The sequence below is a fragment of the Uranotaenia lowii genome, chromosome 2, assembly GCF_029784155.1.
Source record: "Uranotaenia lowii strain MFRU-FL chromosome 2, ASM2978415v1, whole genome shotgun sequence".
Lineage (NCBI taxonomy): Eukaryota > Metazoa > Arthropoda > Insecta > Diptera > Culicidae > Uranotaenia > Uranotaenia lowii.
Genome location: NC_073692.1, coordinates 23,585,475 through 23,600,617, shown reverse-complemented (window position 1 = coordinate 23,600,617; position 15,143 = coordinate 23,585,475). Strand labels below are relative to the sequence as shown.

Here is a 15,143-nt window from a genome sequence, read left to right as displayed (position 1 = left end):
AAATTTGCTTGTTTTTATCAACATGAAATGGCGCCGATGAAGTATCGAAGGACAGGGATCGGAACGTTGTGAGCTCGAGACTGAGGGAAGGTATATATGAAGTTGTATATGGTTCAATTTTGTGGGTTCACGGCGATTCATAGTAAAATCGTGATAAGGGAAAAATATACTTGCTTTGGGATACAGTAACAATAAATTGTACTAAATGGTGAAAAACGTTGTACAAACCTCAGGCTACCTGGAAAAGGAAATTCTAATCAAATTGTAAGTCAGTCAATAGAAAGTTGTAAGTTGTACAATCCTAAGATTTTGTGCAAAGCAAAGTTGCTATCAAATTGTTGAAAACGCAATAAAAAGTTTTACATTTTCAAGGTGAGCAAACTTTGGTTCGCATATTGCCTCCACTTTGGTACTACAAGGTAAGTATATCGAACTTTTATAATAACAAAAATGAAAATAATTTATTCCGCGAGTTCGAGCCCAAGAGTAAACATCGAACACAGTTGTACCGGATAAGTTTTTCAATAACGATCCGTCAACTGTAACATTGATAAAGTCGCGAATGCCATAAAGATGGTAAAACGACTATAATCGAAACAAAAAAATAATAATAATGAGGCAAGCTATGAAGCATAAATCTATGTACATGTTTGATAACAACGTTATCTTCTTTTATTTGATCTTCGACAGTACCTACTGTATCAACTTCAATATAGAAACATTTTAAAGTAAGGCTAAAAAAAACCATTATAATCCAAAAACAAATACACTGTCTATATTCAGGCGTATGAGGTTATCTGTGGAAAATGTGGAACATTTTTAAGTCATTTCTATAGCATAACGTATAAACTAGGGCGTTTAATTAACAAATATTTGAGTGTAGTAAATGAACTCAAAGTTTTGCAAAATACTTTGAAATGATTCAACTTCTACGTCAAATTTGAATTCTTCAAAAAAAAAATCTCAGTAAATTGAAAAATTGTAACAAGCCTAAAGATTAGTACCGATTTTTTGTTGGAAACCCATTTCCAAAAAGCCAAATGTTAGAAAATAATTTGCTAAATCAATAGCTGTAGTAATTTTATTTATAAACTTCTATATAGAAACATTTTACAGTTCAAAACTAAAGTAAGGTAGAAATAACTTTAATAATAGCATATAAATACTAATGCTAAGTTCATCAACAACGATGATTACCTTCTACAAATGTGAATAGCCAAAAAAAATGTAGTGTAATTGAAATAAAACTTCTTTACAATGAATTTCGCCTACATGTATTTGATTATCAAAGATGACATCTCCCAAAACGAATAGATTTTGGTTTTGGTTAATTTAAAAGAAATGGGATCTAATTCTACGTCAAATGCAATGCTTCAATTTTGTGCATCAAATCTTCGATATTTTATGGCTTCAAGCGTTTGTGTCTTTCTTCATTGTAATTTTATGTCAAAAGTGATGCTTCAATTTTGTGCATCCAATTTGACATAAATTTACACTAGAAATTTACTAGTGTGTAGGGCGTTTTGCCCTGCCTAGACATGTTTATTAATAACCTTTTAAAATAATAGCAAAATTAATTGAATAAGGAAATTTTTTGTTGTGTGATGATTGTCAAGACCAATGTTCATCATTGGAACAGATGCCAGGTAAATGTTGATAGATGCCGTAATTCCTTACGAGAAAAGTTGAAAAATTGCAAGAAAAGCTCCTAAAAAATTGTGTATTCGTTTTTTGTTAAATTTCCGCAATATAGAAAACTTAGAAGGTCCTTAAATGTTTATAAACGCATAAAAGTGCAAATAGAACAAACTGTCATTTTCAGAAATGTTGAACAATGTTTATTTAGTGAAATACTGATGAATCTTGTCCAGACTGCGCATTTTATACCCAGTTCCCCTACACATATGCGGTGACGACGCGAAATCTGCAAGTTTTTGTGAATCGCTGCCTGCGGAGTATCATCCGCGCTTGGTGACCTGGCAACTGGATCTCAAACGTAGAACTTCATCGCCGGTGTCACCAAAAGGCGCTAGAAATCGAGATTCGGGAACGTAAGTGGAGATGGATTAGGCACATGCTGCGAAGGAATGAATACGAGATTTGCAGAGAGGCGCTAGACTGGAATTCAGATGGGCATCGAAGAAGAGGCAGGCCAGAAACTCGCGGCGGCGTAGTCTAGCCGCTGAAATCCGCACAGTTGACGAGAACCTTAGCTGGCAGGAAGTTAGGAAACTGGCTCCTGATCGCCAGCAGTGGAGATCTTTCATCTCTCCCCTCTGTTTTGTAAAAAGTAATTACTTGTTGTCTTCTTAATTTTTATTCAATAATGGCTAGATTTTGACCAAAACGTTCTTGATTGCCCGGAATTAAATGCTCGAATTTTGCAAGGTTTAAAAAACCAGGATTTTCCCAGCTCGGATATGTGCTGAAAAAAATCTGGTATCCATAAACTAGACCCGTTTTTGGACCGCCCCCCTGTTGGATATACATTGTGCGTATGTAGATTTTTTTTCCTTCCGTGGCGACCGTTAGTTGACACATGCAAAATATTACAAGTAAAATTTTCATGAAAAATTTTGGACATCACTGCCTATTTTTGTCAGTTTATCAAATTCTTCCGAAAAAATTGCTCATATTTCAAATTTATTTTTAGGAAAAATGTTCAATGTCATTCAAATCTTGATATGCAGAAAAAATTAAGCAGCAAGGACCAATCTTCAGAATTTTTATTCACCAACCAAACACCAAGCGCACCACCAAGCCCAATCACGCGAGATCGCTTAAGCCGAATCTCGGATAATCCGATTACGGTAATAAAGTTTAACGAAGCATGGCTGACGCTCAGCTTAGAGGCGCGACTTCTTTGGGGGGGAATACCAACATATCTTGTTTCTTTGCTCCTCGAAACATTGTTTCGTCTTTGGTTGAAGTCATTTTTCAGCTGTCAGTTTATCTCGTTTTCTTATGAATTTTGCCATCTTGGGTTTTTTTATTGATTTAAAAGATGTCGCATCTTCTCACTGATGATAATCCGTCTTGTTTTATTTGTTGCTAAAATTTCGAGAGAAAAATTAGTTTAAACTGGTCATGTGATATCTTTCAATGAATAGCAAAAATTTTATTTATACATTTAAAATAACTTTTAAGCCCTTTATTTGTCTTTTTTCCGAAGTCGTCTCGATTGAGATAAGTACAATTGGCCGCACATTTTTCAGGAGCCCTTCTGATGGGGTGGAGTAAAATAATACCGTTTACACGAATCACAAATAACTTATCGTAGAAAACTAACAGCTAATCTGAGATTTCGCTTGATATTTCTTATGTTTAACCTACATATATATATGTATATATATATATGTATTCGAGTCGCACTTCTATTGCTAGAACTTTAGAAACTAAGTTTATAGCATAATCGATGGCAAATGTACATGAAATGGTGCCACTGTCTCTAATAGCTGATTTGACAAATGAAATGTCCTACTGAGCTACCAAAAAATCAAACTCAAACTAAGAAAATAAGTACAATATGAAATCTACCAACTAATCGGAACCGCAACTTGTACGAGTTCCTGATTCTTCTCCGTGCGTACATTTTTTTTTATTTTGTCCTCTATCCTTATCAAATATCATCACTAACGCTGTCTTTCATCGATTTTTCACCCTTCGTTTTTCTTTTCAATTTACAACTGCCCTATTCCTAAACTCTCGATCCAAACTATCAACAGAAACTTAACATTAAAAAAAATGTCTACTGATCATATTTATTGTATCGTAAATGGAAGCCTGGTTAAAGTACCGTTTAGTTTTTTTTTTATTCATGTTATGAACAAGGAAAATTTTAATCCTTGGAGGTGTCCTATTTCAGATTAGTGTGTGACCAAATGGCATTTCGATGTTTTCCTTCAAGGTGGATTTTCAATCCCAAGCACACGCTCGAGTTTATTTTTTATTTCAACATAAATGCACCTATGCTATGTTCAATCATCGATTTTTGTTTGTTGGGGAGATAGAAAAATCTTTTTTTTGACAAAACCAACACTTTGTGTTGGTTTCGAATCATTTTTCCAATGATTTTTTTTCTTGTGTTATTCGTTATGACCTTATTCTTACAAAACAAGTTAAAACATCAGTTTTAAGCCGTTTCAAAAGAAGAGATGAGGAAATGGTAGCTAACATCTATTTGCTTGTAAAATGCAAGAAATTACTGATCTCATATTTGAGGAATACAACATATTAAAGTAATTTTCAATGGATAATAACCTTGGAAAACTTGATAAACTTTCACAAAATTAGTCAGAGATTCAAATATCAAGTTCTCAAATCAGGTTTTGAGTTCAAATTTGAAATTAACAATCCATATTCAGATTTACAGCACTGATTTAGATTTCATATTAAGAATAAAGTGTATATGAGTCCTCAGATTTCAGAACTCCGATGCAAACTTTAGAAGCATACTGAGAACAAACTGAGATCCTTATTTTAAAGCCCAGATTCAAAAATCATATAAAGAACTCAGATTTGCAAGGCAGCTTCAAAACTCGTACTGGCAACTAAAATACAGAACTTAGATTTATGTAGAACACACACACACTCTGAACCCTGATTCGAGATTCATGTTTAGAATCCAGATTTCAGATTAAGAAACCCATATCAAGAACTTTAATTTAGATTCCGAATAAGAACGTTGATTTTGAATTCATGTTAAGAATTCAGATAATGAATCGAAATTAAAGAATCAATCAAGATGAAGAATAAAATTTCAAAAAACAAATTTCACGACTCAAATTCAGAACCGAGATTATAAACTCAGGTTAAAATATCAGATTCAGCTTACAGTTCAAATTTGAAGATGAGATTTGGAGTTCAGATTCGAAATTCGTTATCAAAATTGGGTTCGGAATCCATATTCGAAGTTTAGATTAGAATTAAGTATTCCAGATTGCAATTTTTAAAATTTTAGGAAAAAAGAAATATCAGAACCTGTTTTTTTCTATTATTCATTCATAGTTGAGGTTGCCAAATTGCTTGGATTTATCCGGGTTTGCCCGGATTTTTAATCGTCGAGATGTGGCGTTATCTCGAAAAAATATTCTTGGCCAAAATTAGACTTTCTGGGACATAGACAGTTTTTTGAAAAAATTCTAGAAAGTCGATTTATGTCCAAAATTCTTTTTAAGGGATAACTCCAGATTTTGACTTTTTAAGCTTAATCAAAGCAATCTATTTTTCCGTTTCCGTTTGAATGAATCACCGTGGATGATTGCTTTGATTCAGTAGAATTATTCAACCAAGTAGGCTCACAACACATAGCAGAGGTTTTAAGCATTTTTAAGTCATTCGGCATCAAAATTAAAATTAAGATTTTTACGATTTCCTTTGGTTCCCCCTTTCGCTATTTTTAGAGTTTCAATGTAGATTTTTGAAAAAAAATTTTTTTTCGAAATTATACCAGATAATTCCGACGTTTTCAACATTTCTGAGTAATTGGCATCAAAAATAAATTTTGTTCTGATTGGCTTTGGTTCACCCTTTGGGTATTTTTGATGGTCTGAAAACCGAAACTTTTGGCGTTTTGAGACACCCCTCAATCAAGTCCTTTTGAGCTGAAATTTTGCACAGGTCTGTATTTTGATCCAAATTACAAAATTTAATAGTCGATTTTCGAAATCCGTTATGACCTTTTTGGCTGCCACCCTAATTTTATGAAAATGTCTAATCACATGTTTTGCAGTTAGAATTCATAACTAAAAACAAAATTTTGGGTGATTTGAAGCTCGATGAAGCTTAGAAAATAGTTTAAGGATATATCAAATTCAGACATAGCTATGGTTGATTTTCAAATAGCTTTCCATTTTTCATCAGAAAGATTCAAAATACAGTTTCAAATTCCGAATTCAAATTTACAATTTAGATTTTAAATCTGAACTCTGAATTAGAATTTATAATGAAATTTAAATTTAATTTCAGAATTATGAATTCTACCTACAGATGCATATTCAGAATAAAGAATTTGAAAATTATCTAAATTTATTTAGAAAATTCTAGGAGAAGTAAAGATTTTCTTAATCATATTTTGCAATCAACAAAAAAGTATAATTTGTGGACTGCTTGTCTTTGACATTTTTTTTGAATAATGAACTTTGTCTTACAATAAAAAAAAAAGCCTTTGACTCTATAATATGTTTTGTGAGCCTACTTGGTTGAGTATTCCCTTGATTGCCCCTTGAAAGATTTTTGTTTGAACTAAAGAGAATCTTTCGATTGCTTTGATTTAGCCGTAGTGCCGAGAGCCATATTGGGTTTTTTTCAGTGACGTCACAACAGCGAATGTATCGAAAATTAATATGCGAGTGGCAGAAATTTCAAAGAAAAACACGTTTAAGAACAAAAATGAATTCCAATTTCATTTTGATTGTCTTGATTGGCTTCATGTCAGGCCTCTATTTCACGATGTTTTGAAATTTTTTGGACCTTGTAAGATGGCATTATATTTTTTGCAATGCAATGTCTCCTTGAAGCTTAAACAAAAATGAAAGACAAATGAAGAAAAATTCAGCATTAAAAAGGTCTAGCTGGTAGTTATTGAGTGTTCAAATGATTGTCATGATTTATTCAGCCGGTTTATCATTTTCAATTTTTATGCAGAACAATGAACATCAATTTATGATTTTTAACTCGATTTACTTAAATGGCAATAGTTGTTGTTTTGTATAAAAGTTTGTGTATGGATTACTTTATTATAATAAGAATCTTTAACTGCACTGACTTGAACATTTTCATAGAAGACTTTGAACTTATTTTAAAGTTTTGCAAATTTGAGTTCACCATTCTTTCTAGCTTGAATGGTCTATTTTAAATAAAAAATAATCGAAAATCCAACTTATTTTGTACCCATCTTGAAGAGCTAGAATCTTTCTAGAATAGCAAGTTTTAAAAATGGAAAATTTCTTCGAATTATCAACGGAAATGGCAAATTTGCTAGTAAATAAACTGATTTCTCGTGATTGTGACGATACAGTCTCTACCAATACTACAGCAGGGCCTGGAACTACCTCCTTTAAATATTCCTTGAACAGTAATAAAGAAATTTTATAAAAAGTTGTTTGTTATAGATTCTCAAAATAGAATACGATGATAAAAAAGATTTTTCATTTTAATTGATAAAATATTAAATTACTAAAAGTAAGAAATTAAACATTTGTGGTTTGAATTCATTTTTATCCCAATCTTAGAATCTTGAAACAAATCATTAATTTTTATTTGTAATTTATTCAATAACCTGAACGAATACAATTTTACGAAAAAAATGAGAATTTGCAGGCAAAAATTAAAATTGCCATTTTTCATTTGATGGTCATATTTTGGAAAAAAAAGGATATCGTGTAAGAAGTTCGAATTTGGCTCGAATCGACTCTTATTTTTCTAATATCATTAAAAAAAATCGTATTAAATGCAGTAATTTTCACTGTTAAAAAAAACAAAGCGCATATATTAGATTCATAATCAAGCCTGAACTGAAAATAAACTCTCAAAATTGTTTAATATTTAGGATTTTCATCTGGAATTAAGCTTAGAATCAATTCCTGATTTAACTTGAATTTTGGGGTCTGCTTCCTCAATAAAATTTTCCTATTAAACTTTTGAACTATTTTTTGTTAGGGGGTGTAATTAAAAAGTTACTTAAAAATTGTAGTTTTTTTTAGATATTTTTTAATTTCATCCTTGAATCTGATTTTTGAATCAGATGGCCTGAATCAAGCTTAGCAAAAAAAAAATGTAAATTCCGGATACGAAATTTGAATTAGAAATCTCATTTAGGGATCCCCAGTTCAGTTGTTGATTTTTACTAGGAATTTTTTTCATCTCAGCTAAGGTTTTGAACTCGGACTCCCGACACCCGGAAAAATTGATCCCGTAATAGTTTGATTTTTGGTTCAGAAACAGAGAAATCATTTCAAAAGTTTTATTTATTTTTTTTTATTCAGAAAAGTATGCTATTTTCAATTCTACATGTGGAACAAAATTTTGGTTCATACTTCATTAGTTTGTATCGCAAATCATGTTTGAATTCGAAATATAAGACATAATTCTAAAACTGAATTTGAAAAAGATTACTTGATCTTAATATCAAGTATTCTAATAGATTTAGCACAAAGTTCTAGAGTTCACAAACTTACATTTCGAGCTTTATTTGGGTGAGTTTAAAGTAGTTCACGACCATTGAGATCGTCGCTGGATGTAATTTTTCGGGTTTTTTGGTTTTGATTTTGTTCGGTGATGTTTTAAAAAAAATTGTTAGTTTTACGTTTCAGTTTACTTTTATTCGACCATCCTCAGAAAAAGAGCAATTTAGCGCCTGCAATGGCCGTCTCAGTCTCAGTTAGAGCAGAGAAACGGCCCTAGCGTTTTTCTTAAGATGATGGAATAAAAGTGGACTGAAACTTAAAACTAGCAAATTTTTTAAAAACATCACCGAATAAAATCAACAAAAGAAATTCCGAAAAAAGATTTTAAAATAGGTACCGTAAACTGGGGGAACTTTGATCAACATGAAAGATTTGCAGATAACCATCATTAACTTAATCTGAAATTAAAACATCTGAAAATGGTTTTCTACGACTGAAAGCCTATAAATTGAGTTTATATTACTTAAAATGTAGTTTTAAACTTTTGAAATATCTGTTTTTTCGCAGACTCACAAACAAACATCTCTCCTGATAAAACGATAGCATTAAGAAGCAATTGGGTTATTTTAGATGAAAGTTTAACTTTTTTTCCATTGTACAGGTATAGTTTAAGAGTTATTTTTATGGTCAATCGATGATAATTTTTGGATATTAAAAAAAACGGACATTTTGTACGACGAAGCCTTTATAGAACAAATGCCTAAAACCCTATCAAATGGTTAAGTTTGAATTGAAAAAAGAACATAGGAACATTGGAAGGGCCTAGGGAACTGCATGAGGGTAAAATTTCATTGGTTTTTGAGGCCAAAAAATATTTAGATATGTTCATAATTTTTGCCCCTGAATGTATGCAGCAACATTGACCATCATTTGAGTATATTTGTTTTTGAAAGAAAACGTTGAAAAATTCAAATGAGTCATAACAAAAAAATACTGCTATTCATATAATTATATTTTGACCAATTTAAATCTACGTATTTCGTTGTTTCTGTATAGAGAAAAACGAAAATATTTATGGCGAAATTAAAGATTTTTTATTTAAATCCAAAACCAAAAAGAGACTAAAAACAATAAATCTCGTATGAGCTTCGATTGCGTCGTTTGAAACAAAATGTAAACAAACGAAAAAATATGAAAAATAACATAAACTAGTCGTAGCTTCTTTTCATTTAGAATTGTTGTAGCCTGGGCAACATATTTCCTATGCGAAAAACAAATTTATAAGTTGTTTTGATAACTTTTGCAGTAGTTTTCTGTGAATTATTAAGATGTTTCATACGACGTAATGAAAGCTCATGCGAGAAATAGTTACTCAACAAAATGGCAAACATTTCATCGAAATTGAAATGATGCTTAATATAAGGTTGCCCAATTTTTCCAACACGTATCCAGGCCGGACAAACCGGGCAATTTCATATGAAAACATGGCAAAATTCGGGCATTTGATTCCAAAAGTGACCAGCATAAATCCAGGCAATATTCGGGCAAACTTTCTCAAAACCCAAAAATTACTCAACAAAAACCAAGAAAGAAAACTTGAAAAAAACCCCTTTTTTTCATCAAAACTCATCGATGATTTTGAATCGTTTTTTAGGCTTCCGAAAAACCTTTCATAATTATTTTTATAAAATTTGCTCAAAAAAATTGGTTTTGGAAGCGTTCGTTGTTTTTTTTTTGTTTGATTTGTCAAATAAAGTGAATAAATCCGGACAAAATCCGGGCAACCGGGCCGGGCCGGACTGTTCTCAAAATTTGTATTAAATATCCGGGCAAACCCGGATAAAACCGGGCAATCTGACAATCTTAGCTTAAGGGGGGAGGGTCTAACACTTTCAAAAAATCGTTTTTTTTAAGTTGCTTATTGTAAAACATTTCAAGAATGTTGTGTCAAATTTTCAAGTCAATCGAGGCAAAACTGTAGAAATTATAGGCCATTATCTCCTTTTATCTAATACTGCATCATTTTTAGAGCAGAAACTTCAAACGCGTTTTTCTCGAAAGCACATTTCTAAAGTCAGTGGACATCGTCATTTGAAAACTACTTCACCGATTCTTTTCAAATTTGGAACTTATTTTCTACATATAAAATACCAGACCCCAACGTTTTTTTTTGTTTTTACTTTGGGGAGATTTTACAGATAAAAAATGGCGGATTTTTTCGTGAAAAATCGTAGTTTTTACTTCAAACAACCAAAAAAATTTCATAAAAATTTTTTTAAAGTTTTTCTGTGCTGAGATACACTGTCCACCGCAAATCCTGTTTTCTAAAAGGCATCCTCGAAAGTGCTCCGTCACCGGCTCATTTTTCAACATTTTTCTACGAAAAAAAAAATACTTAATGTTCTTATAACAATGCTTTGTATAATGCAAAAAATTTTAATACATTTGTTTGAACGATAGCTCTAAAAAAAAATCGTGAAAATAGTGTTTTTTTTACCCGTTAGACCCTACAAATATGACAAAAATGTGACAAAACATTTAGGTTTATATGAAAATTTAAAAAAAGTAGCAAACTTGCGCCCGATTATGTCTGGAACAAATTGGTTTAATTAATTTTTCCTCGTTATATATCATTTTCAATTGTTTCAAGAATGTCAAGACAACTGTAAGTGTTTGAGATTGTTGATAGGAATTTTCTTAAAAAATGATAAATTTTATGTTAAATTGTGTGACTCGATGTGTCTCGATGAGGGACCAATTCTTGAATGTTTACATTAGTTTCTGGGTCGGAATTTCGACTCTTCGATTATATTTGTGATTTTTACCAAATTGGAGGCAATTTTACCAAAGGCATTTAAAAATAACATCTTTTGAGTAGAGGACCTAACACGGCGTTCATGGACCTTCACCAAACCAACGATAGATCATTTATAAAAAATTTAAATATTTCTTATGCGTCCCATAAATCGGTTTGAAAAATGGGCTTGTGATATAGCTCAGTTGGCAAGTCTGTTGTCTCCTGAGCCGATGTCCGCGAGTTCGAGCCCAAGAGTAAACATCGAACACAGTTGTGCCGGATAGTCTTTCAATAAAGATCCGCCAACTGAAACGTTGATAAAGTCGCGAATGCCATAAAGAAGGTAAAACGACTATAATCGAAACAAAAAAAAGGTTTGTATAATTTGCTCGAAAAAGGAAATCGGAAAAAATCAAATCCCCAACTTGTGTCCTACGGATCCGGCTGATTAGGTCTTCAACGAAAACGGAACGGAAGCCCTCTGACAGTAATCCGAGTTGAGTCGGTCATCGTGAAGGTGCATGTCCACTAAAAAATCGATTGAAGGGATCATTCAAAACCAATCGGTTAGCTATCATTTCCTTTTATCGTCTTTTGACCGTTGCTGGTTTGTGGTTTCCTTTTGTTTCATGAACCACATTTGATTTTGTGTTTTTTCATCTTCTAAATAAGCCACCCTCCCTGGGTGTTTTCCCGTTTTTTTAAACCATTCATTCGATAGCAGAACCTACTCATCATTCGATCGTCTGCCTAATCATAAGTTCTCCTAAACCTAAAAGTTTGTTACCATTTTATTACAACTTTTTTCCTTCCACTTCTTATCGTTGTATTTTGTTGTAGTAGTTGCTCATAGAGTTTTGTACATTTCATTAGCATTAATTAGGCATGCATGGGGCAATCCTAAACAAACCGTCCATCTGGGTCTAGCGGGGCGATGCGATGGATTGATTGATTGCTCCAATCCCCGAAAACGGCTCAGCTGCCAAGGCGAAAAGCGCGCGCGGAAGCAGCAGGTGGCCCTCCATTCGGATTGACGCTGGCTAACGGCGCATGATGTCCTCTATGCTGAAGCCCGTTTTGCGAGGAGCAGCAGCGGCCGCTGGAGTCTGATTCGTTGCTGTGGATGTTACTGACGTGGAGGACGACGGCTGATTTGACGATGTTGCCGACGTTGAGGCGCTCGAGGATTGGGAGGAGGAACTTGCCGAGGATGAGGATTGCTGGGGTGGAGGACCACCTCCTGTGGAGGTTGAGGAGGATGAGGATTGGTTCTGTTGTTGTTGTTGCTGCTGCTGCTGGGATGAGTTCGGTTGGGAAGCCGAGTTTGAGGCTGAGATTGATTGAGGAGGAGGCTGGTTTTGGGCGGCCGATTGGAGATTCGAAAGACTGACGAGATTCATGGGGAGATGTGATTGTTGTGGATTTGTCAGTTGGCTGCTCGATGGCGGAGGAAGTTGGAGGGGAGAAGTGAGGTGAGGTGATAGAAGGGACGGAGAAGAAGGAACATTGGGTGATATCATGGGAGTGTTTGGGGAATCGTGGGGTGAGCTCGGGGGATGATGATGGGATGAAGGTTTGATCTGCTCTTCAGGTGGCGGCTTTATGAGCGAGGCTCTATGATTGATCATTCCCGGAGGAAGATGCGCCGATAGCAGGGGTCTTCCGAGGATTGGATGAGGTTCCCCATCGGGACCCATGGCTCGTTTTCGCAACGGAATTGGACCAAAGTACGGATTGCCGTGATCGGTGAGACCACTCGTTATGGTTGACGAAGCCCGTCCCAGCAGACCGATCTTGTGATGCAGATCTCTTCGGACGTGTAGCATCGGGATGAACATATCGTGCGGATGTTGTTGAGGCCCTGGACCGCCACTCGGTTCATCTCCTGTGCTCGGATGCCCAAAGAATTTACCCGGATGATCGTACTGAGGACGCATCGTGTACGGACTCTTTGATCCGGTCGGTCTCTCGTGATGGCACTGGACTACTGGTGTTGGATCTGGATCATGATGACCCGCCACGCTTATCGTTTCGTCTTCATCGTTTTCGTCATCTTCCTCGTCCGGATAGTCGTCATCCAACTCGGCGGAAACGGGCATGTCCAGCGGCGGCGAGCGAGATCGATCCCGTCCTGCCGGCGAATGAACAGGCGAGTCAACCTCCAGCACCGATTCATCTTCGTCGCCACTCAGGGCCGGATCATCGTCCCCGACGTCCAGCGAATCGGGCGGAACATCGCCAACCGTATGGGTCAACGCATGACGCCTCAGGTCACAATTCCGACGGAACACTTTCCCGCATGAGTTGCACTCGTACGGTTTGTGATCCGTGTGGGTCAGCAGATGTGTCTTCAGGTTCGAGCGCTGATTGAAGCTACGATTGCAAACCGGGCACTTGTGGGGCGACTCTTCCATGTGCAGGATCTTGTGCACGGCCAGGGTACGCGACTGACAAAAACCTTTGCCACATTCTGTGCACTTGAACGGCTTTTCCTTGGAATGGATGTATCTGAAATTGGAAAAAAGAAAGAAAAAACTCGTTTTAAGACATATCGAATTACCGAGAGCAGTTCGTTGTTGTCTGTTTGTCCTCCCTTCTCCAGTTTAATATATTGTACAATGTTCCATTTTGACTTCCCCATATTTGCACCAGGCAGGAGGAGACAGACCTCGGAAGCGGGCAACTGTCTCATGTAATGAAATCATTCCAACTTCTGTCCCCCATTCCCTCTTTTCTCCAATGTTTTCAAGCAGTCTCAACGGACATTTCTACATGCAAAATATTTTGTTCCAATTATCGAACGAATGCAATGAATGGTGCAAACTATCACCTTCCTCCTTTCCTACCATCGAATTTGCCTTGTACGGTAGACAATTTTTCGAACATGCCTTCTTCACTATCTATCTCCTTAGCACCGGTGAAATGGGTTTGGTTTTTTGTTTTAGCCTCGTCCAAAATGACAGACATATCCGAATTCTCTTATGGTCCACTCGAAAAGAAGGGAAAAGGTTGCTCCTTTCAATTGTTGAAAATAAGTGGAACTATGCAATTAACAAAATTGGCCCCACTTTTATTGAATAAGAAATTTGAAAAAGTGAAATCATTGCTAAAATTCCAGCCTGAACATTGGATAAAATGACAAAAATGACGATAATAACAATAATGAATAATTTAATTAAAAGGATTCTGGAAATTTTTAACATTTTTGTCATTTTTGACATTTTTGACGTTTTTAACAATTTTGACATTTTAACGATTCTAACAATTTTAACATTTTTGACATTTTTGATACTTTTGATATTTTTGACATTTTTGACATTTTTGACATTTTTGACATTTTTGACATTTTTGACATTATTGACATTTTTGACATTTTTGACATTTTTGACATTTTTGACATTTTTGACATTTTTGACATTTTTGACATTTTTGACATTTTTGACATTTTTGACATTTTTGACATTTTTGACATTTTTGACAATTTCGACAATTTTGATATTTTTGACATTTTTGACAATATTGACAATATTGACATTTTTGTCATTTAAGACATTTTTGACATTTTTGACATTTTTGACATTTGTGACATTTTTGAAATGTTGGACATTTTCGACAATTTTGATATTTTTGACATTTTTGATGTTTCTAACGATTTTGACATTTTTCAAATTTTTGACATTTTAACATTTTTGACATTTTTGACATTTTTGACATTTTTAACATTTTTGACATGTTTGACATTTTTGACATTTTTCAAATTTTTGACATTTTAACATTTTTGACATTTTTGACATTTTTGACATTTTTGACATTTTTGACATTTTTGACATTTTTGACATTTTTGACATTTTTGACATTTTTGTCATTTTTGACATTTTTGACATTTTTAACATTTTTGACATTTTTGACATTTTTGACATTTTTGACATTTTTGACATTTTTGACATTTTTGACATTTTTGACATTTTTGACATTTTTGACACTTTTGACATTTTTGACATTTTTGACATTTTTGACATTTTTGACATTTTTGACATTTTTGAATTTTTGAATTTTTGAATTTGTGACATTTTTGACATTTTTGACATTTTTGACATTTTTGACATTTTTGACATTTATGACATTTTTGACATTTTTGACATTTTTGATATTTTTGACATTTTTGACATTTTTGACATTTTTGACATTTTTGACATTTTTGACATTTTTGACATTTTTGA

The 15,143-nt window shown here is 34.1% G+C and overlaps 2 protein-coding genes across 8 annotated transcripts in view; both read right to left on the bottom strand.

Moving 5' to 3' along the window:
• Positions 1-15,143, bottom strand: part of LOC129744023 (uncharacterized) — a 724,779-nt gene that overhangs the window by 60,290 nt on the left and 649,346 nt on the right. The window lies entirely within an intron of this gene.
• LOC129744025 (protein bowel-like) overlaps positions 3,143-15,143 on the bottom strand; it is a 134,697-nt gene continuing 122,696 nt past the window's right edge. Inside the window, exon 3 of the mRNA XM_055736341.1 lies at positions 3,143-13,431. Coding sequence (XP_055592316.1) covers positions 11,964-13,431 — 1,468 coding nt within the window. The 3' untranslated portion in view covers positions 3,143-11,963. The remainder of the gene's footprint in view (positions 13,432-15,143) is intronic.